This window comes from Amphichorda felina (genome assembly GCF_050947745.1).
Source record: "Amphichorda felina strain 45539 chromosome Unknown scaffold_4, whole genome shotgun sequence".
Taxonomy (NCBI): Eukaryota; Fungi; Ascomycota; class Sordariomycetes; order Hypocreales; family Bionectriaceae; genus Amphichorda; species Amphichorda felina.
Window position 1 is genome coordinate 2,432,567 of NW_028145046.1, and position 19,971 is coordinate 2,452,537.

The following is a 19,971-nucleotide window of genomic DNA, read 5'->3' on the forward strand; positions in this document are numbered from 1 at the left end:
GAATCTTTGTAAATGGTACTGTATACGGAGTACTAGGTATGATTATTGGTAAGGTACCTAAGTAAGTATGAGTATCCGCAAGTACTACGGATACTAAGGAAGGTAGGTGAGTTGGTCGCATCGTTCTGATGGGGTCAAAACCTCATTCAATTTCCTGGAATCTCCTGAATCATGGAAAGATGGAAATTTCTACATACCGGTGCCCCGGATTCTCATGTAGGTACCAGGCGTACTACTCCGTACTACTACTGCTATTAGCAGAGCCGTCGCGACCCGCTTGTGTCTGCAGCCAAGGGGCTAGACTTATGGGAGTTTTCCCCTTCTTTTATCTCAAACACATACTTGCCTACTTACGTCGTACGTATAGGCCACAATGGCAAACGGGAATGCACAGTGGGGATCACGGGTCACGGCCACGGGGTTAGGGGGGGGAAACAGTGACTTGAGTGAACACTGGAGTTCTGAATCGGACTGCCTCTAGAGCAAAAAAGTGGTCTGCTTTTTGCATGTCGGGGCCACTTGGCGCTGGGGTTCCCCTGGGAAAATGCAGTGATGAACGTTACAGAAGCTGTCCATTGAATTGCACTAAACTTAACATGGTAGTAGTGGGTTGGCGCTAGCGTCACACCCACACGATAAGGGTAGTCTGCCATGAGGTGCTCAGGGTTTCTGGACGGGAAAAGGACGCGACCGCGCCAGAAAATGCGCCAGAAAATTAATTGTACCTGCTTATTAAAAAAGGGGGCCATCCTCCTGGCGACTCTGGTCGCCCCCCACAACTGGAACACAAGTGACAGGGCAGCCATTCACCATCAGCCACAGGCGGAGAGAAAGGTACAGTCGGAGTTCCCACGGAGCGGCCCCGGTCATTTTATTCGAACGACCCTCACCCGCCTGGTTCACCCAATCTGGATAGGCCACCCGCCTGTCTAAAGTTGCTGCGGCAGGGGAATTATTACTGACTAACTCGCCTCGCGCACTTCCACGCCGGCCGTCCCTTTTTTTTCTCTTGAGTGTCTCCGTTCCCCTTCGTTTGTGAGCGACCTCTCCCCCCCCTCCCCCCTCCCCCCTCCAGTCCTCAGGTCGCGCCTGTGGCCGTTGAGACAACACGCTCGACAATCCATTGGAGCTTGCTCAACTCCTTCGCCATGGACGCCAACACATCGTCTTCCGCTTTCACCTCGGTGCTGGCGAGCACCAAGTCGCTCGGCACCAACTTCGCGCCGCATATCGACCTCGTCCGCGAGACCCTGTCCGCCACCAGCCCATGGACCCTGCTGCTCACCGTCCTCGCCATGTGCGTTGTCTATGATCAGGGTATGTCTCTGCCTGTCGCTGTTGCCATCCCTGCGCTGTAAATCTCGGGCTCGCCAAGGTGTGCTAATATCCTGCGCGCAGTTTCCTACATCATGCGGAAAGGCAACATCGAGGGTCCCGCCATGAAGTTGCCCTTCATGGGCCCGTTTCTCGAATCCATGAACCCCAAGTTCGAGGAATACTACGCCAAATGGTGCAGCGGACCCCTGAGCTGTGTCTCCGTCTTCCACAAGTGCGTCATCCCCGACAATTCCCACAAAGCAACTACATAACAGGCAGCCTAATTGACTGGTCGCTTCAGGTTCGTTGTCATCGCTTCCACCCGCGACATGGCCCGCAAGGTGCTCAACTCCCCCATGTACGTCAAGCCTTGCGTCGTCGATGTCGCCCATAAGCTCCTTGGCGCCGACAACTGGGTCTTCCTCGACGGCAAGGCCCACGTCGACTTCCGCAAGGGGTTGAACGGTCTCTTCACTCGCAAGGCGCTTGAGCTCTACCTCCCCGGTCAGGAGGAGGTGTACAAGCAGTACTTCAAGCGGTTCGTCCAGGTTACCAAGGACAACGGCGGCAAGCCTATTCCCTTCATGCCCGAGTTCCGCGAGCTCATGTGCGCCGTCTCCCTCCGCACCTTTGTCGGACACTATATCTCGGACGACGCTGTCAAGAAGATCGCCGACGACTACTACCTCATCACCGCTGCGCTCGAGCTCGTCAACTTCCCTATCATCGTCCCCTACACCAAGACGTGGTACGGCAAGAAGGCCGCCGATATGGTTCTCAGCGAGTTTTCCAAGTGCGCCGCCAAGTGCAAGGTCCGCATGGCTGCTGGTGGTGAGCCCACCTGCATCATGGATGCCTGGGTTCTCAACATGATCAACTCGGAGCGTTGGCGCGAGGCCCAAGAGAAGGGCGAGGAGGACACCGTGGAGAAGCCCCAGCCGATTCTGCGCATGTTCAGCGACTATGAAATTGCCCAGACTGTTTTCACCTTCCTTTTCGCGTCCCAAGATGCCACCAGCAGCGCCGCCACCTGGCTCTTCCAGATTGCTGCTCAGCGCCCCGATGTTCTAGACCGCGTCCGCGAGGAGAATCTCAAGGTCCGCAATGGCGATGTTCATGCGGATCTCAGCATGGATCAACTCGAGTCGCTAGCCTACACCCGTGCCGTCGTTCGCGAACTCCTCCGCTACCGCCCTCCTGTGCTCATGGTGCCGTATGAGGTGAAGAAGTCGTTCCCCATTTCCGATTCGTACACTGTTCCCAAGGGTAAGTTATCGCGCACTGCCTAGTTCAATGGCTTATACTGACTTGTGTGCCGTAGGTGCGATGGTGATCCCCACGACATATATGGCCCTTCATGATCCCGAGGTGTATGATAACCCGGATGAGTTTGACCCTGAACGGTACTACTCGGGTGATGCGGAGGAGAAGGGCGCCAAGAACTACCTTGTGTTTGGCACTGGTCCTCACTACTGCCTTGGTCAGGTGTACGCGCAGCTGAACCTCGCGCTGTTCCTTGGAAAGGCGTCCGTCCTGTTGGACTGGAAGCACCACCCCACTCCTCTGTCCGAAGAGATCAAGGTGTTTGCTACCATCTTTCCCAAGGTGAGTTATCTCGTCCGCTTGTTGATGAATCGAAGACATGTTGCTTACCAATTATAGGATGATTGTCCCCTCACCTTTGAGGAGAGAAAGTGATGAAGTCGCTATTTACAGGCGTGGGCACGCTCATCAACACTTTCCCAGCTCGGCAGAGGCGAACTGGGCCGCAACTTTATTGGTGTCGACCCAGCAACATATCATGCCACTGCGCCGCTCACCACGTGCTGAATCGAGCCGATCAAGTATAATCGAGGAGCGAAGACGATGGCAGCTAGGGTCGGGTATGATATGACGTGATCTGATAATCTCGAAATGCGGAATCTGTTAGCTTCGCTGATCATGATCACAACAACGGCCAGGGGGTCAAGGACATCGTATTTAATTGTAATACCTATTCCCGCAGTATATAATTTAGCTCTTGCGAATCAAATCCATGTTGGTTATCCGCTACAAAACTAACACCCAGTTGTCAACATGAGAGGAGTACCTATTACTGTGATAGTGAGGCTTACCTGGGTGCCTGTAGGACTGACGTACAGTGACTCATTCACTAAGACCCACTTGCTTCAGTGATTCAGCGGACTTTCCGGGTGGCTTCAGTGGCTCTTCGTGTGCCATGAGACATCATCTCTGAGAGTGCGTAAAGATGTACTCGAAGTACTGACGGCAGCGAGCCAATCAAAATTAATTAAAGTTTCGCTACTTCAATTCTCCCCTCAGCTCGGTGGTATCAAAAGTACCCATGGTGCTGAAAGATACAAGCCACGCTACTGCAGCTACCGCAGTTTCACTGCCTACAAGTACTAAGGTCTGAGTACCGAACTAAGAGACAGGGACCCTGTGGGGGAGGGTACATTGAGTGCACCTTTATACACTCAGAGATAGGGTCGGTCAGCCCTTGTCAATTCGCGGCGCCTGGATAAGACTAACCTTATTAGGGGACAGTCCCACAAAAAACATCCGAGTCACTCACGACTTAAGGTTGGCCGTCTTCGGAGCTGGAAATCCTAGAAACCTCGACAGCATCTTCGCCGACTTTGTGTCAGACACCAAGTTGCTTTGCTTCCTGTATACCTCTTGCATCAACCTTTGGGTCTATCCCTCGCACTTATCTCTTCAGGTCATCTCTTGACTTCAAGAAATCATCATAATGGCGCCGGAACGTGTTTGTCTGTGAGTCATTCCGGTGCTGGTGTAAGATGCAGCTTCACTGACGACTGACTTAATCCAGTGCCTACTCAGGTGGTAAGTTGAACACGCTAAAGAGAAGATGACCAATTCATACTCATGGACATAATAATAGGCCTTGACACAAGTACAATCCTTCGGTGGTTGGTTTTGCAAGGCTATGAGGTTGTGTGCTTTCTTGCCAATTGCGGTCAGGAGGAGGACTTCGAGGCTGTGAAGTCCAAGGCCCTTAAGCTCGGGGCTGAGCGCATGATCATCCAGGATGTCCAACAGGAGCTTATTGACGAGCTGGTCTGGCCTGCCATCCAATGTGCGTTCGCCCGCTCCGCGGCTTGGAGTGAGTTCTACGAGCCTGCTGACACTTGACATCCATAGGCAACGCTATCTATGAGGACCGATGTAAGATACTGAGCTTAACCACTTATCGACATTCCAGCTAACATCGAGATGACCTGCTCGGGACGAGTCTTGCCCGCCCAGTGATCGCCAGGGCGATGGTCAAGGTCGCGAAGGAGTTCAACTGCACGATCCTGAGCCACGGATGTAAGCAGCCTCCCGGCTGGGTCACTGCCTGCCTGTTGTATCGACAATTTGCTAACACAGATGTCCTATCTCTTCAGGTACCGGCAAGGGTGTAAGTTGTCGAATCCCGTCTTCTCACGTTCCTGATGCTAACGTTTCCAGAACGAGTATGTCTATATCTCCAAGGAGCCTCTGGCTTGATGCTCACTTTTTTCTCCTAGTCAGGTTCGCTTCGAGCTGGCGTGGAAGGCCTGTGACCCCACCCTGAAGGTTGTGGCTCCGTGGCGCATGCCAGAGTTCTACAACCGATTCGCGTTTGTGATCACTCACTTTTGCTCTCTCGCCGCCAAGCTGACAAGCGCACAGAGGACGTGCGGATCTACTCAAGTTCGCCGCCGAGCAAAACATCCCCGTCAGCTCTACGCCCAAGGCCCCCTGGTCCATGGACGACAATATCATCCACTGCAGCTATGAGGCTGGGGTAAGCCGCCTTACATGCACTTGATAAACTCTATCTTGCATCGTGCTAACCCTATTAGATCCTTGAGCAAACTGAACTGGAGCCCCCGAAGGATATGTGGAAGCGCACTGTTGGTAAGGCGCTTCTAGCCATTCCAACTAGGTCGAGTAGATGCTGACTTCCATCCGTAGATCCGATGCAGGCTCCTGACGAGCCGACACCCTTCACTGTCCATTTCGACCAAGGCGTTCCCGTCAAGCTTGAGGTCGGCGGCAAGGTCATCACCGGCTCGCTGGAGATCTTCAAGGAAGTAAATGAGATCGGCCGGGCGAATGGTGAGACTTCAGACTACGGAAGCTCTTGAGTTCCTGCTGACCAATTACCAGGAATCGGACGTGTCGACATTGTCGAGTCCAGGTTTATTGGTGAGTTCGCATTCGTCAGGAAGTGTATCACTATTAGCTGTGTCATCCGCTGACGACTCTCAGGCCTGAAAAGCAGGGGCTGCTACGGTATGTAGTTAGATCTGATTCAGTGACCGTATAATTTCTAACATAGTGTTCACAGACACTCCAGGCCTGACGATTCTTCGACAGGCCCATCTGGATCTTGAAGGCCTCGTCATGGACTCCAAGGTGCGCTCTATCCGCGACCGTCTTTCTCAAGACTGGTCAGCGGCTATTTACAACGGTCAGTCATCTCCGTCCACGCTCAAATCTTGTCGTTAAACCGAACACCCTAACTCTTCAACTAGGCATGTACTTCAGCCCTGAGCGGGAGCTTGTTGAGCATGCCATCAAGTTCTCACAACGTCAAGTTGAGGGCAAGGTGAGCCTCGTCGCCTACAAGGGGTGCGCGTACGTCGTTGGACGTTCCAGCGAGACCTCCAACCTTTACTCTGCCGATGAGAGCAGCATGGATACGCTAGACATGGATTGGACGCCCCAGGACACAACGGGCTTCATCGCTATACAAGCTATCCGCCTCGAGAAGTACGGTGCGAGGAAGATCAAGGACGGCGAGCCCCTTGCCCGTGTCTGAGCGTAGACTCGGCATGTCGGCTTTAAGAGGTTTCGGCAACTTTGGGTAGACGGCGAAAATTTACGGGGCTCAACGCCCACCATGCGGTAGTTCAGTCTCACGCTTAAAAGAGAACCCCAAAATTTAGATGCTGTTCTGATTGTCTTGCCGTACCACCCGCAGTCATCGTACTGATTAAGGGAGTAGAATAACCCCGTCACCTAGTGAGACATACGTACCTGGTCAGCCTTGGCTCACACGATACACAGGCTCTCGGGGCACATTAAATGGTCCCTCACTGTATGAAGAGTATCCATCCAAGGTTCAGACTGTGCAGCCCCTTCCGGTAGTATTTGTCACTCCAGGCACGGGACTGTAATAAGCTTGGAATATATACCTTATACACATCGCGAATATCTGAGCCTGTGGCTGGTGACGGTGACGCGAGATCACGAGACAGCTATCAGCAAGTCTTCTACACGAACGCGGGGTGAACAAAGACAAGGCTCAGTTCAGGAACATTTATGACCACCTGTCAGGACGTCCCCAACCAAGTCCATCTCATACAAGTTAACCAAATGAAGATTCATCTGGAATATTCTTTACTTGCGTAAACAGTATCTAGACCAAAACGGCATAGTACGCGAGCAGACGGCCGAGAATGACCTCTTCTTCGATATTTCAGTCTTGGAAGAGGGTTGCGAGACATCCTACGTACGTAGGACGTCCAACCAAGGCATATCAAGAACTGGCATTGCGTCGATGTCCTCGTGGCTGCAAGTCGTGCTGACCGTCGATGACACTGTGGGGAAAATGCGGGTCGAGGTGGTTACCCGAAGTCCCGAACCCGGAGCAGCTATGAATATGTAGCAATTGATGTCGAGTTGTTGAACAGCTTCCAGACACCATTAATAATAAACACACCTCAAACATTCAACGCCGCAGTTTCCCCCGTGTCAAGTAGCCACGGTTGAAAGATCTGAACCACCCTCTCTCGAATATAATCAACCATGGCCGCTTCCCGACGAGCCCTGGGCGGCACGCTGCTGCGCGCCGCTGCCCAGTCCTCCCTCAGCACTGCCAGACCTGCTGCCGCTGCCTTGGTCGCCCCCAAGAGGGCCTCGCTGGCATGGCGCCCCGTGGCCACGCCTTACACATCAACTCTGCGATGGTACTCGGCCAATGAAGACCCCGAGGCTGCCAGCCGCCGCAAGTACTCGTTCAACGATATACAGCAGCAGATCAAGATCAACGACGAGCTCGCTGAGAGCGGCAAGGAAGAAGCGAAGGACGGCAAAAAGAAGGTCGTCTTTGTCGGTACGCCTACTGCCCCCTCACGAAAGTAACGATTGGAGTATCGTGGTAGCTAATGATCGAGGGGAAACCACAGACGTCCGCGAACCAGAGGAGCTTCTCCTGACCGGCCGCATTCCCGGCGCCATCAACATCCCGGTCACCAGCGCCATCCAGAGCTTCCACATCTCGGACGAGGACTTTTCCGACCTGTATGGGTTTCAGCGCCCGCCCAAGGATGCTGAGCTCATGATGTACTGCAAGGCCGGTGTCCGCGCGCGGACTGCAGCGGGGCTGGCGCAGCACGCTGGGTGGAAGAATGTTTCAGAGTACCCGGGCAGCTGGCTGGACTGGGCAAAGAATAATGGGCCCAAGGAGGTGAAGAAGGAGGGCGCAAAATGGGAGAGGACGGAGAACCAAGACTGAGGGTAATTTCGGAGTATTTGCGGGTAGAGGTGAAGGGACATGGGAGATTGGATCCGGAAAACATAGATGTAACTCTTCATGTTATACAAATACTGGCATACAAATCACATGGCCCTGCGCCGGCTGATTTCTAGCGGGAATCCACCAAGTCCTCGTACAGAAATTCCTATCCTCCCCTACCTTCTCTGGTGCAGTCTAGAACAGAAACTTTGAGCCATCACCCTTGTCATCGGATCCGCCATTGCCGCCGCCATCACCCCCGCCGCTCGCAACGGGACTGTTGTGGGCAAAGAACAGAATTTTGATGGCAAGTGCCAGGCCTGCGTGCAAGGCGACAACTACAATAAGCAGAATCTTGCTGACCTGGCGATCGGTAGCGCTGAGGACAGGGTATAGGTTGCGCAACAGGAAGGCAACGGACATGCCGAAGCCGACGGCAACAAAGGCCCAGTTGAGGATCTCAAGGGGCGACCAGCTGATGAGAGCGACGGGGACCCAGATCAGGTTGGCGTAGCCGTAAAGCGCCCAGCACTCCAGGAGGTTGGCAAGCTCACTGCCAAAGTATCGCAGGGCAAGGAAGAGTGCGATGGGGATGAAGAGGGTGTAGCCATAGATAAGGCCAGCAGCGCCTAAAGCAACGCGCGTCAGTCTTTGTACGAGGTCATTTAGTCGTTCAGAGTGGGGAGCATACCGCTAAGGAGTTTGAAGTCGTAAGCGAACGGCGCCTTATCGGTTGTTGATAGGTACTGGCTGACGGTGCCTCCGAGAAAGAGGATCAAGACTACCGTAGTGGCGATCCAGAACGGCCCATACAGGTCAGGGTTGCCCTCGAGGACATCGAGGAAGTTGGCACGAGGGAAGAGCGCTGCCCAGCAGCGCGAAAGAACTGCCGATGTATCGACGTCAAAGAACTGCGAGTAGAAGGAGATTGTCCAAAGGAGTCGCTTTGAGGAACTGCCAGATGAGGCCGTGGCTGGAGGGGGCAGCCCGGAGGATGGGGCCTTGCGGCCGCCGTGGGATGTCTCGTTGAAGTTGGAGTTATGGAATTCGAGATCCTCCTGGAGGTCGGTGTGGCCGAGGTCACCCTGAGAGCATCGTCAGTCTCTTTCTCAAAACTAAACGTTTGCTCACTTGTCTCTCGGTCGCATCAAGGTAGACACGAGCTCCCTTTCCACTGACATACCTCGTCGTCCACGTCTACCACCGCATCGTAGCCGGAACCAGACATGGTTGTTGCCTCTTAACAGCGAACTCAAAGATGAGCGACCGTGAAATAGGCGGTTTCGTGGGGGCTCCTCGGCTTTCCGGTGTTGGCGTTGTCGAAGCTAGGGGTCGTCAAGGGCCAGTGAGATCCAAGTGGACAGCTTTAGAGTCGAAACGGGTGTCGTCAGACCTAAGGTGGGTGGGTAGTGAGTGCACTGATGGTCCGGCATTTTCCCGAGTGCCCCCCCCCCCCCCCCCCCCCCGGGTCGCATGTCGCAAAGTCCCAACCTGGCCGCATAGGTAATATACCACTGCTAGGTACGTAGTAGTACGTAGTACGAGTAGCCGATGATCACCAACTTTGTGTTTAGAGTACTAATAAGAGGTTCAAAAATGAATTATAGAGGCTGAACTCTGAAGATTTCATTTTAATAGTGCTGGAGTTGTAACATGCCATTTGGAAGTTTTGATCGGATTGAGCAAATAGTCGGAGCTCCGTAACGCCCGACACTCGACACTCCATCAGCGCCGAGGTCGTGATCGAACATCCAGAATGGGAGCTTCCTTAGTGAAAACAAAATCCCCAACAAGTGCATTTTAATCACAAACGCAGCATCATGCTCTAGTGGCATCATCAGAATGGATTGCCTAATTTACCGTTGCTAGTGTAGAAACAACTCCGACTTCCGAACCGAGCCCTTCTGCCCATGCCACCCTCCGGAAAGCCAGAAAAACCAGACGCCACATCCATGGGGGTGAACTCGCTTATTTGAGCTTCTTCTTGGGGCGCAGCTGGTTGGTGTGTCCACACTTGCGCTTGCGGCAGTTGGTCGCACGGGGAGGGAGACGGGCCTGATTTTCATGTTAGAATCGCGGCGAGAGGATCGTGCGGGGTTGCACGGTCAGATCCACGTACGTAGCACTTGCGGCAGATGTTCTTGTCGCAGTTGAACTTGGAGGCCAAAGCCTTCAGCGAGGGCTCGATGATACCACCACGGAGACGGAGGACCAGGTGCAGGGTAGACTCCTATAGGTCCCAGTCAGCATAACTATTCCATCTCATCGCCACTGACGGTCCGCCAGTTTATCGTCGGTCGCCATGAATGTCTTCCACGCACCTTCTGGATGTTGTAGTCGGAGAGAGTGCGGCCATCCTCGAGCTGCTTGCCGGCGAAGATCAGGCGCTGCTGATCCGGGGGAATGCCCTCCTTGTCCTGGATCTTGGACTTGACATTGTCGATGGTGTCCGAGGACTCGACCTCGAGGGTGATGGTCTTGCCCGTCAGGGTCTTCACGAAGCTGGGTCCGTAGTCAGTATATGCGGTGGACAATCTTCGCGTGCGTTCGTCGGAGTCGGCGGAGGTGGGCGCTTACATCTGCACTGATAAAAAGTTAGCATCTCGTGTATGAAATATTTTAGCAGCGTATCGCATTACTTACTCTTGACGGACTTTGGTGACGCTGACTATGTGAAGTTCGAGATACCCGATTTCCCTGGCTGCGTTCTGGCCGAACAAGTTTGGTGGTGGGGCGGGACGGTGCAAAACGAGCGAAAACCCTAGGTCACGGGTCTGGTCACGTGGGGTCCTACTTATGGGTCTGAGCTTTCAACTGCCCTGGGCAACCTCATGAACGAGTATCCGTACCAATGTCAACAATAACAGCGAATGCAGTCTTCAATTGACTGAATAGGCAGCTGGCTCTGTTTGAACACTCTTGATTTGAGTGCATCGCTAATTTTATCATATCTTCGTGATTATATTTTTCGCCCGCTATATCCCGTGACTAACCTGACTCCCCACCATCTTACAATTGACGACGTTGTCTCTGCCAAACGATTATGCGTTGTTCAAGCATGTACACAGCTTTTACAAGGGTTTCCAGGCGCAGACCTGCCGCATTTGCTTCGAATTTGTCAGTACAGTTCATCCTCGAATAAGGGTGGTCTGTTACCTGCAACTTTGTAAACCCTCTCAGCTGTGTCTGAGAGGGCTTCAACTATACGGAATGCCTCGTAGTTGCTGCTCCTATATGGAAGATTGTCCTCATGATCTGAATGGGCTTGGGATGTTTGTACGATAGTTGCGAGGACCTCGCGAGCCCGCTCATCTGCCTCAGTGTCCGAGGGTTCCGGGAGAGGCGGCTCTGGTGGTGGCGGTTCCTCGATGGGGAAAAACTCCGTAATTGGGTTCTCATCTGGGGCGAGTTCTATCAGCAGGATTTCCTTGCGAGATCAAAGATGCCGATACTCACTTTTCTTGTCAATGAGGTTTGAAATATGGCTAAAGTAACCATTAAGCTCCTCCTCGGTCATCGTGACGACTTTGTCCGCGCTCATATCTTCAAAACTAGATGTTGAACCGGAGAGAATGGTAGAATTCTCCGAATACTCTTTGATGTCGGTCCATCTTTTCCAGTCAACTCTCAGCGCTGCGGATAGTCCCCCAAAGTCGAGAGACGATAACTGGCCGTCCTCAAATGGGAACAGAAGCTTTGTAGCCACTATTATCAACGCAACCAGAAGAATCTCGGGGTGATCAATGGGGAATATTCTAGATTTTGACGTCGGGAATTGAAGGGAGCATTCTAAAGCTGCTGATAAAGCCTGGGCAGTTCGAACGGTTTCAACTACCCACGCTGTTAGCTAAGTTGCGACAGGATTGGGGCCTACAAACCTGGAAGTGAGAGATGCTTTGCATACTGAATGAGAATCGACACTTCGTTTAGACTCGGGAATAGCATCTCATAGTTGTATTGATAGCCAAATGCCAGATGCAGGATAGACCGATGGAGCTCGCCCCCTTCTAGAGGCGTGTGGAGAGGCAACTTGAGGGCTCGGGTATATGCCGAGGGCATTCGGTCTTGCATCTCTTGTGGCAGTTCATAGTACTATGCTGAAGTTAATACAGTTTGCTCAGATCATCATGTACAGCTATAATCTCACAATCCGCTGGTATGGTATGTTGCCGCCGTTGGCCCATCCAACCAGCTCCCCGATACGAGTCGGGATTCTGAGAAGTAGACATCCTAGATAGCATAAAGATAGAGTCTCAACCATCCGGGGCACCGGCCAGCTGGATGCCTGGTTTGGGTCCCAGCTTATAGACCGGCCCCTGGGCCGGGCCTCGCCCGTCGTGTCATCTGAGAGCGGCTGGGAACTGAATATCTCGAGCTCCCCTTCGCCCGTATTCTCTTCGGGCATTAGGGAGCTGAAGCCTCGTATGCGGAGATCCCAGAGATCCCGTACTACAGTCTCGAGCTCCTCCTTGTGGCCCCTTTCTCGAATGAGCCATAGCAGCTGACTCCTCAGGACTAGCTGGAGCGCTTCAAGGAAGAGACTCTTACCCTCGAGACCAGTAAGCTGCCGCTTCTCCTTCTCTCTGATTTCCTTCTCACGCTTTGCGACTGCGCCGAGTTTTCCAGAGTCCTCTTCATCGCCAACATCGAATTGTACGAAACCCTAGACCCGCCTCATGTTAGCTCAATACCCTGTTTGTAGCTCTGTGGCTCTGGCGGTACCTCAATCTCGTGACCGTTGGATGCGCAAAATCTCATGCCACTCTCTAGATAATACTTCCGGTCACCGCACTGAGAGCATCTCTCGCCTCTTGGCAGCCTGCGAACTTCGCTACGCTCCTCCATGTTGGGTGTTCCGAATGGTTATCGTCATCGGATTGTTGTTGCGGATTGATGAGATTGTGATTTCAAGCGCCTCGTTATCCAAGCGCTCTCAGCGCAACTGAGACCGACATGATAACTATCCGTAGTGTCTCGAATTATGGGTTCCGCGCGGAAATGTGGATGCAAGGATGGTAGATTGGTGGACGCAAGCACTAGCGACAAAACTTTCGAGCAGCACAGGTCAAATGGATTCACCACCTTTCGCCCAACATTGAAGGCGGCTGCACAACGCCGGTTGAGCACATGTACAGAGGAACCAACCGGCAGCATCATTTCTCTCGACATGTTGCCCTCAAATGTGTTAATCGGCAATCGCTGAATATAATTTTTTTCCTTTATTTTTTTGGCCCTCTAAAACATCCAGTGGCTAATCATAGCGTCTGGTTATGTTGCATAAAAGACATCAAACATCGCGTGTATGTCACATGTGGTTCGCCAAGTTTGGATTTCATCATCTCCAACAGCTGCTGTTCCTTTTATTTTCTTTTGCGTGAAGCTTCCAGCTACATTGGCCTGGATCATATGCTGAGACGTTGAAGAAAACAAAGGAGAATAATAATCGTGGCGTAGGCTCATTCATGAAATTGTCAAGCCTCGGAGCCCGGCATGGACAATCCATGGGGTATCAGATTCTCTTGTGCAACCGCCCCTCGTTTAGAGCTATCTGACACGTCGAGGACCAAGGTAAACAAATTTCCTCAACCCTGACCGCTGAAGAAACTGACGAAAGGCCGGGAGCATTTGAAGATCGGTTGCGAGGCTAACGTAAGACCCCATTTACTGGCGGGGAGCCTCCTTGGCCTCAATAGCAGCCTCCTCACCCATGGAGGTAAGGATAACAACGTCTGAGAATATGTGTTAATGGTTGGACCCTACGTGACAGGTCCGAGACTACACTTACTGGTGTCCTTCTCGTCGGTCTTGAAGAGCTTGACAATCTTGTCACCAGTCTCACCGTCGGGCATGCGAACATCATCCTTGACATCACCATCGTCGTTCATGAGAGAGAGGAAGCCATCGTCGGAGATGTCGAGCTGGGGCAAATGTAAGCCAGGCTGAGGCTGCAGAGTAAAAATCGAATGGGGGCACTCACAAGCTGGTACTCGCGGCGAGAGACGTTGGGGACGTCCATGTTGTGGGTAGAGGGGGAGAGATCTTCATACTTCTTGCCAGTGAAGATATCGGTAGCGACAAGATGGACCTTGGCGTGACCGTGCTTGCCAGTCTTGGAGGTGGACATGTCGACAATCTTGCAGGGGCGGTTCTTGATGACAACGAATCCGTTCTTGCGCAGAGCAGAGCACTGCATGGGGTAGGTGAGCGACGCGCCGGCATCGGCAGAGTCGAAGGTAAGGTCGTGCTGTAAGAGGCATATTAGAGGCAATTCCCATATAGAGACGTTTAGATGTAAGCCAGTTGCGCCTGATGGGGGCCTCGATGGGGCGCTCCAGGCCGGGCCAAAAGACCTGCCGTCTTTGCAACCGAGACGGCAGCCCCAGCGAAACCACCCGTATTGCACTTGACAATACCCGACCGCGATATAGCTCGATTCTGTGTTGACTTGGCTCGACTCGAGGACGGCTGTCGTCGTCGTGGGGCACGAGCGACAATGCGGGGTGATTTTTGTGGCCAGAACAACACGGCGCAGGGCGGGCGCAAACGACAAGTAGAGGGAAGAGAACGGCATCGCATTGGGGGACTTACCTCCTCAGCCATGGTGATAGATTTGCGCTGGCAACGGGCTCGTTGACAAAAAGAGGGTAGAAAAGGTGATTGGGGGCTTGATGGAGAGGTTTGGAAGATGCTTGGGAGAGGATGGAGGGGGAGAGAAAAGAGGGAGGAGGGAGAAATACTTGGGAGGGTAGGCCACAGGCAAGGCCGGACAAGGTACCTGGCCTTAGGGCCGCAGCGGGACGAGGACCTGCTGGGAGTGGAGGGGCAGCGAAGGGTAAAAATGCGCCATGGCCTCGAATTTTTTTTCATTCTCGCTGGTGTGATTGGACCCTGGAGCTGATTGACCCGTTCCCAAACTGCGACCAAAGACTCAGAACTCAACCCACTGCCAATCGCATGCTAACGACTCACTGGGCCTGGAGTATGTACATGTGCAGCCTCTCTGTCTCTCTGTCTCCGGTTTGTTGGGGGGAACCAGTAGTATCTGCATCCAGGTAAGGACCCCTGGCCCTCTCACGTCGAGTGACCACGAGCATGATGGCGCATGATAAGGTTTGACCTCGGAAGTTTGGAGAGCACAGTTCTTTAGCAAAGGGCTATTGAGGATATAGAGGAAGAAAAAGGTGCCAGCATGAGCTCTTTCGCTCAAGCCATGATCCCACTCCTCACATCTACATAGCAGTATTAGATGATCGAGAATCTTTGAAGATGTGGAGTCGTGATGGCTGCTTTACCCCTCGACCACCCCTCCGTAGGTACGGAAGATCGAGGTCATCCTCGAGTGTGATCTTCTAAATTTCCATCGTGTGGCTCACTATGTAGGGCTAGTATAAGCATGGTCGTAACGGCCAGACATTGTAACGCCGAATAAGGTATGCTGTTGCTGGGCGCATTCATGCATTCCTGAGTAGCTGGCTTGAACTTCTTTGCGTTGTGTTGAAGATGGCGCTCATGCTGCCGTGTGGATAGTGGGGCTCACACCACTGAGCTCCCGAGCAGCTCACCGTCATCAGCGGCCAATCATAGCGCGGCCAGCATGCTCTGCCTAGGGAGGTACTGACAACCTGGCGATCGTCACCTCAGCCTCGCCATCCTTTGTCACTAAGCCACAACGGATAGTACTCCTGAGACGAGCTTAATTACCTAGAACACGTTTCGACCGCGACCACTTCCGATCATGCTCTGCCATGAGTCTCTCTTCGCGCACAATTGATAAGACGTGACCCATCATTCCTCCCGCACCATGTGGCTGGACCGACTTGCGGGAGGGCAGGCTACGGTGTCCGGTTCCTCGACCCCCCCATCCGCCAGTAGGCCCTATTCGCCGCTGCCGAGGCGAACATCGAGCTCTCTCAGCCCCTATGTGACGTCGCAGCGCGCCGGACATTCTCCGAGAAGCTCATCGCTTTCTTTGGCCTCGAATGACTCGTCAACTTCCTTCCTATCGTCATCTCGGAAGCCCAATGGATCTGGGTTGAGGCAAACGTCAACGGTTCACGAGGGACCTGACGCCCTTGAGATACTCGAGGGGCTTTTGAGGTCTGGGGACGATGAAAATAAAAATTCTGAGGAACATGGCAGGGCCATCAAGGAGGAGGATTTCCACCTCGACCCCGACTTTGGTGGCTTATCGTTGAAGGAGCTGGCCAATCCCGAGACCCAAAACAACAGCACGCTCTCAACTTTGTCGTCGAGATCACAATCGGCTGACGAGTGTTTGTTTTCCAAATGTGAGAGACATGATGCATGGCTGTTGACAGTTTTCTAGATGAGAAGCAAAAAGGAAAGTTCGACGATTTACACCGATCCATTAACGCCTGCGACGATGTCCTCAATTCGGTCGAAACCTACCTTGCCAGTTTTCGAAACGATCTCGGCGTCGTTTCTGCCGACATTGAGTCTCTTCAAACGAGATCGACTGCCCTGAATCGGAGGCTGGATAATCGAATCGTGGTAGAAAAAGCCCTCGGGCCCCTAGTCGAGGAATTAAGTGTCTCTCCCGAGGTCATAGCCAAGATCTCCGAGGGCCATATTGACGAATCCTGGGCGAAGATGCTGAACGAGATTGACCGGCGAGCCGCGGCGCACCAGAAGAGATCGAGCTCCCGCCAGATCAAGGCATCAGAGGACCTAGGTCCGCTCCTAGATAAACTCACAGCAAAGGTAAAGGAATTGCTGTTGACCCTCGTGAGGCTACAGGTGCTGAAACTTACATCTAGGCTATTGAAAGGATACGGGACTTTCTTGTGACCCAAATCAAAGCTCTACGATCGCCACACATCAACGCGCAGATCATACAACAACAGAACTTTCTCAAGTTCAAGGATCTTTATACCTTTTTGCACAAGCACCACACCACTCTGGCTGAGGAAATCTCGCAAGCATATATGAACACAATGCGGTGGTACTACCTTAACCAGTTTACCCGCTATGAGAAGTCATTGTCGAAGATCAAGCTGCATGTGCTTGATAAGAACGATGTTCTCGGTCAAGAAGACACACGCAAGGCGACGGTTCTGTCAAGCTCGCGAGCAGTTGGGCCCCCCCATGATGCCTTCAATTTGGGACGACGCGTGGATGTCCTCAAGGCAAAGAACCAGTCGGCAATATCATCCTACCTAGCGGAAGAAGACCAGTCAACACATTATCTAGAGGTTCCGTTTCGAAATTTCAATCTGGCACTGATTGACAACGCAACAGCGGAATACACTTTCTTGGCTACCTTCTTCTCACCAGCGCTGTCATTCTCGAAGATTGCCAAGAACTTCAACTACATATTTGAACCAACATTTGACCTTGGTCAGACTCTTTCCAAGGCACTTGTCGGCGAGACGTATGATGCCCTTGGCCTCTTACTCAGCATCCGACTCAACCAGCAATTTGCCTTTGAGCTCCAGCGTCGAAAAGTGCCAGCGGTTGAGGGCTACGTCAACGGCACCAGCATGCTCCTTTGGCCCCGGCTGCAGGTCATCATGGACCGGCACTGCGAGTCTGTTCGGCAACTCATCCATGCTATGCCATCCAAACCCTCCAAACTCACCGGAGAACAGGCCAGGCTGTCTGCTGCGCCGCACATGGTAACACAACGGTTTGGACAGTTACTCCACGGCCTTTTGTCACTGAGCACCGAGGCTGGCGACGATGAACCCGTGGTCTCCAGCCTACGCCGCCTGCGCACTGAAGTCGAGACGTTCCTCATGCGCCAGGCTCAGGCATACGGCGGCGACAAGCGAAAGAGCGGGCGTTTCTTATACAATAACTACTCCTTGATCCTTACCATCATCAGTGATGTTGACGGCAAACTGGCGGTGGAGCAGCAGGAGCATTTCGAGGAGCTTAAAAAGCCGTATCAAGAGGATGCTTAGTTTTTATTTCGGGACGCTAGATTTGACAGCCTTGAGAGCGACAGGTGCGGTGGCGCATTATACGGCGTTTTGGGAATGTTCACGCTGGAGATAAAGGTTTATATTGCACAGTTTTCTCAGCGGCTACTTGTACAGTCACGACATTGTCGTGACGAGACATCTAGGTACTTGTCTACATATAATTCTCCATCTGGTCTCAGAACGGTCAAATCAACGCACAAAGAAGCCCACAACGTGGTTGACGACAGCCGGGTTACGACGGAGGTAGACTGCCAGACCAGCCACCGCAAGTGCTGTACCAACCGTCGTTGCGGGCCGTCTATAAGCCCAAAGAGTGGCCTTGACTCTATCCTGCAGATCGGCCCACTGAAGCTCCCTAGCTTGCTCCTCGAAGTACTCCTGCCCTTCCTCCATAGTCTGTGCAGTACAATCATCAACGTTCCGGGCCGTCTTGAGGGTGCTAGAGCTTGATATGGGCTTCCATGCTGGGAGTTTTTCGGGCGGGTGGCTATTGAAGAGGACGGCGGAGTTTGCAATGAGAGCGTCGAGATCCATATTGGGCGGAACTTTGCCTAGAATCACGTGGAGCATATCTGCTTCATCTACTTCGAAGATTTCGTCGCGCCGATCAATGACAATCTGGGCGAAAATGTAAATGCTGAAGACTGGCTCACGAGCGAGAAAGACGTCGAAGAGACGAGCAATGTCGTGATACGCTTCGATGTTGTGAGCGTACATGGTCAGGGTACCTGAGAGAGCGTAGAAGGGTTCGACGTTGGCCAAATGGCACTTCAACTTGGGGTCGGCCCTGTCGAGGATATCTGGCAGCAACCTAAGCTGCGCAGTCGTGGGGCCAAGGTTAGGGAGCATGAAGTCCCGGATGCGCAGGACAGAGAGGCGAGCGACAACGGGCACGCGCCATTCCAGTGGCAGGACAAGCAGGAAAACCTGGCAGATGTCGTGGTAACCCTGGAAATAGCAGAGGTATGGGTAGCGGCGGAGGACTTCGGCGATGAGTGCGAAAAGCTCCGTCTTGCGCTGCTGCAGTTCGGATTCGGACTGGTCTAGGTTCGAGAGCATCAGTAGGATTCGTCCCCAGCTATGGCCTTGCGATTTCGTAGTGCAAGCGAAAAGGTACGGGGCATACTGTTAGGATAATAAATGAAAGATCGATCAACATCAAGCCGCACCTGGCCTTCGTCTTTGTGTGGTGGGAGGTCCTTCCAAGCGTCTACCGCGACGTCTGCAACACCTTGCCTCTTTCCACCATTGTCGTCTTTGTTGTTGCGAGGGAGTAAGCCAAGAAGAATCGGCCCTATCGTTAAAGGCGGAGCGCAAGTCAGCGAGCCTAGTCGGTAAAGACGACGGAATCAGGGTCTATGGTTGCACGTACAAGCTTGCTGGCGAAGCTCGTCATTGATCAGGCCACCTCTCGACTCCGCGAGCGATCTCAGCTGGCGAACATCCTTCCGCCCGCACGCATCCAGTATCTGGTTCGCCTTTTGAATAGTTGTGGGATCGACAAATTCTGGCGTAGGCGTCCCGGATGGGTTGTCGGTGGTCCATTGAGAAGGCTCTTGCATCTTGGGGTCCATGGCCTGCGCTGAGCAGCGCCCTCGTAGGTTCGAGCTGCGATGCTAGGGTGGCGACTCGAAATGACAAGTGTTGCGCATCGTGTCGCGAGGCGGGTGGGAGTCTGGTTTGCACGACGGGACGCATGCGGTATTCTCTCAGGGTAGATTCTAAGAACTAGGCCTGGAGTTTTGGTCGCCGACGAAACAATGGCTTGGAGGCTCTATGGCGTGTTGACCACAACGTACGTCCTCTTGCTTTGCGACGGGAGCTGATTACCAAGTTGGGCGCTTGTCAGTAAGGTGGGCCTACCCTACGGATACTGCACTTGGTACAACTACTACTACATACTACTTACTTACGCGGGCGACCCCGTTTTTGGAGACGATTAAAAAGGATAGACATGGTCTCTAAAAGGTATTGAGATCTTTTCCAACCGCCTGAAAGATTTCGGCGACTCAGGAAGGAATCTATGCTCTGTCGAGAGCCTGTCTAGCACCTTCCGTCGTCGCCCGCGTAAGTAGTTAAGGTACCTCAAGGTACTAATGTCCCTATTGTACATAAGTACAAGGTATTTTTCTTTGGGGGTGGGGAGTTTCTTTTACTTGCGAACTGCTCTCACTACGAATACATGTTGCCAACTTTCTC

At 52.9% G+C, this 19,971-nt stretch overlaps 7 protein-coding genes across 7 annotated transcripts; 4 read left to right on the forward strand and 3 right to left on the reverse strand.

Annotated features, from left to right (window-relative positions):
• Positions 1–1,148: 1,148 nt before the first annotated feature.
• ERG5 (C-22 sterol desaturase) lies at positions 1,149–3,015 on the forward strand (the record flags this gene model as incomplete). The annotated part of the gene is made up of 5 exons (XM_083193985.1): positions 1,149–1,317; positions 1,399–1,549; positions 1,619–2,583; positions 2,639–2,922; positions 2,980–3,015. The coding sequence occupies 5 exons, from the start codon at positions 1,149–1,151 to the stop codon at positions 3,013–3,015; spliced, it is 1,605 nt and encodes a 534-aa protein (XP_083050933.1).
• Positions 3,016–4,069: 1,054 nt separating this feature from the next.
• Positions 4,070–6,130, forward strand: ACO1O0_004547 (argininosuccinate synthase; the record flags this gene model as incomplete). Its single annotated transcript, XM_083193986.1, has 15 exons — positions 4,070–4,092; positions 4,151–4,164; positions 4,223–4,417; positions 4,483–4,506; positions 4,555–4,650; positions 4,728–4,741; positions 4,792–4,800; positions 4,855–4,943; positions 4,996–5,110; positions 5,169–5,223; positions 5,281–5,424; positions 5,476–5,514; positions 5,578–5,601; positions 5,657–5,779; positions 5,844–6,130. The coding sequence occupies 15 exons, from the start codon at positions 4,070–4,072 to the stop codon at positions 6,128–6,130; spliced, it is 1,251 nt and encodes a 416-aa protein (XP_083050934.1).
• Positions 6,131–7,119: 989 nt separating this feature from the next.
• RDL2 (Rhodanese-like domain-containing protein) lies at positions 7,120–7,828 on the forward strand (the record flags this gene model as incomplete). The annotated part of the gene is made up of 2 exons (XM_083193987.1): positions 7,120–7,426; positions 7,500–7,828. 2 exons carry the CDS (start codon positions 7,120–7,122, stop codon positions 7,826–7,828), a joined length of 636 nt encoding a protein of 211 aa, XP_083050935.1.
• A 195-nt stretch (positions 7,829–8,023) lies between these two features.
• ACO1O0_004549 (Yip1 family protein) lies at positions 8,024–9,056 on the reverse strand (the record flags this gene model as incomplete). The annotated part of the gene is made up of 3 exons (XM_083193988.1): positions 8,024–8,457; positions 8,520–8,913; positions 9,012–9,056. The coding sequence occupies 3 exons, from the start codon at positions 9,054–9,056 to the stop codon at positions 8,024–8,026; spliced, it is 873 nt and encodes a 290-aa protein (XP_083050936.1).
• A 4,433-nt stretch (positions 9,057–13,489) lies between these two features.
• On the reverse strand, positions 13,490–14,428 carry ANB1 (translation protein SH3-like domain-containing protein; the record flags this gene model as incomplete). The annotated part of the gene is made up of 4 exons (XM_083193989.1): positions 13,490–13,557; positions 13,614–13,746; positions 13,806–14,072; positions 14,417–14,428. 4 exons carry the CDS (start codon positions 14,426–14,428, stop codon positions 13,490–13,492), a joined length of 480 nt encoding a protein of 159 aa, XP_083050937.1.
• Positions 14,429–15,629: 1,201 nt separating this feature from the next.
• On the forward strand, positions 15,630–17,751 carry VPS52 (Sac2 family-domain-containing protein; the record flags this gene model as incomplete). Its single annotated transcript, XM_083193990.1, has 3 exons — positions 15,630–16,101; positions 16,155–16,549; positions 16,606–17,751. The coding sequence occupies 3 exons, from the start codon at positions 15,630–15,632 to the stop codon at positions 17,749–17,751; spliced, it is 2,013 nt and encodes a 670-aa protein (XP_083050938.1).
• Positions 17,752–17,961: 210 nt separating this feature from the next.
• On the reverse strand, positions 17,962–19,346 carry GYP8 (GTPase-activating protein GYP8; the record flags this gene model as incomplete). The annotated part of the gene is made up of 3 exons (XM_083193991.1): positions 17,962–18,815; positions 18,899–19,066; positions 19,145–19,346. The coding sequence occupies 3 exons, from the start codon at positions 19,344–19,346 to the stop codon at positions 17,962–17,964; spliced, it is 1,224 nt and encodes a 407-aa protein (XP_083050939.1).
• Positions 19,347–19,971: the final 625 nt, after the last annotated feature.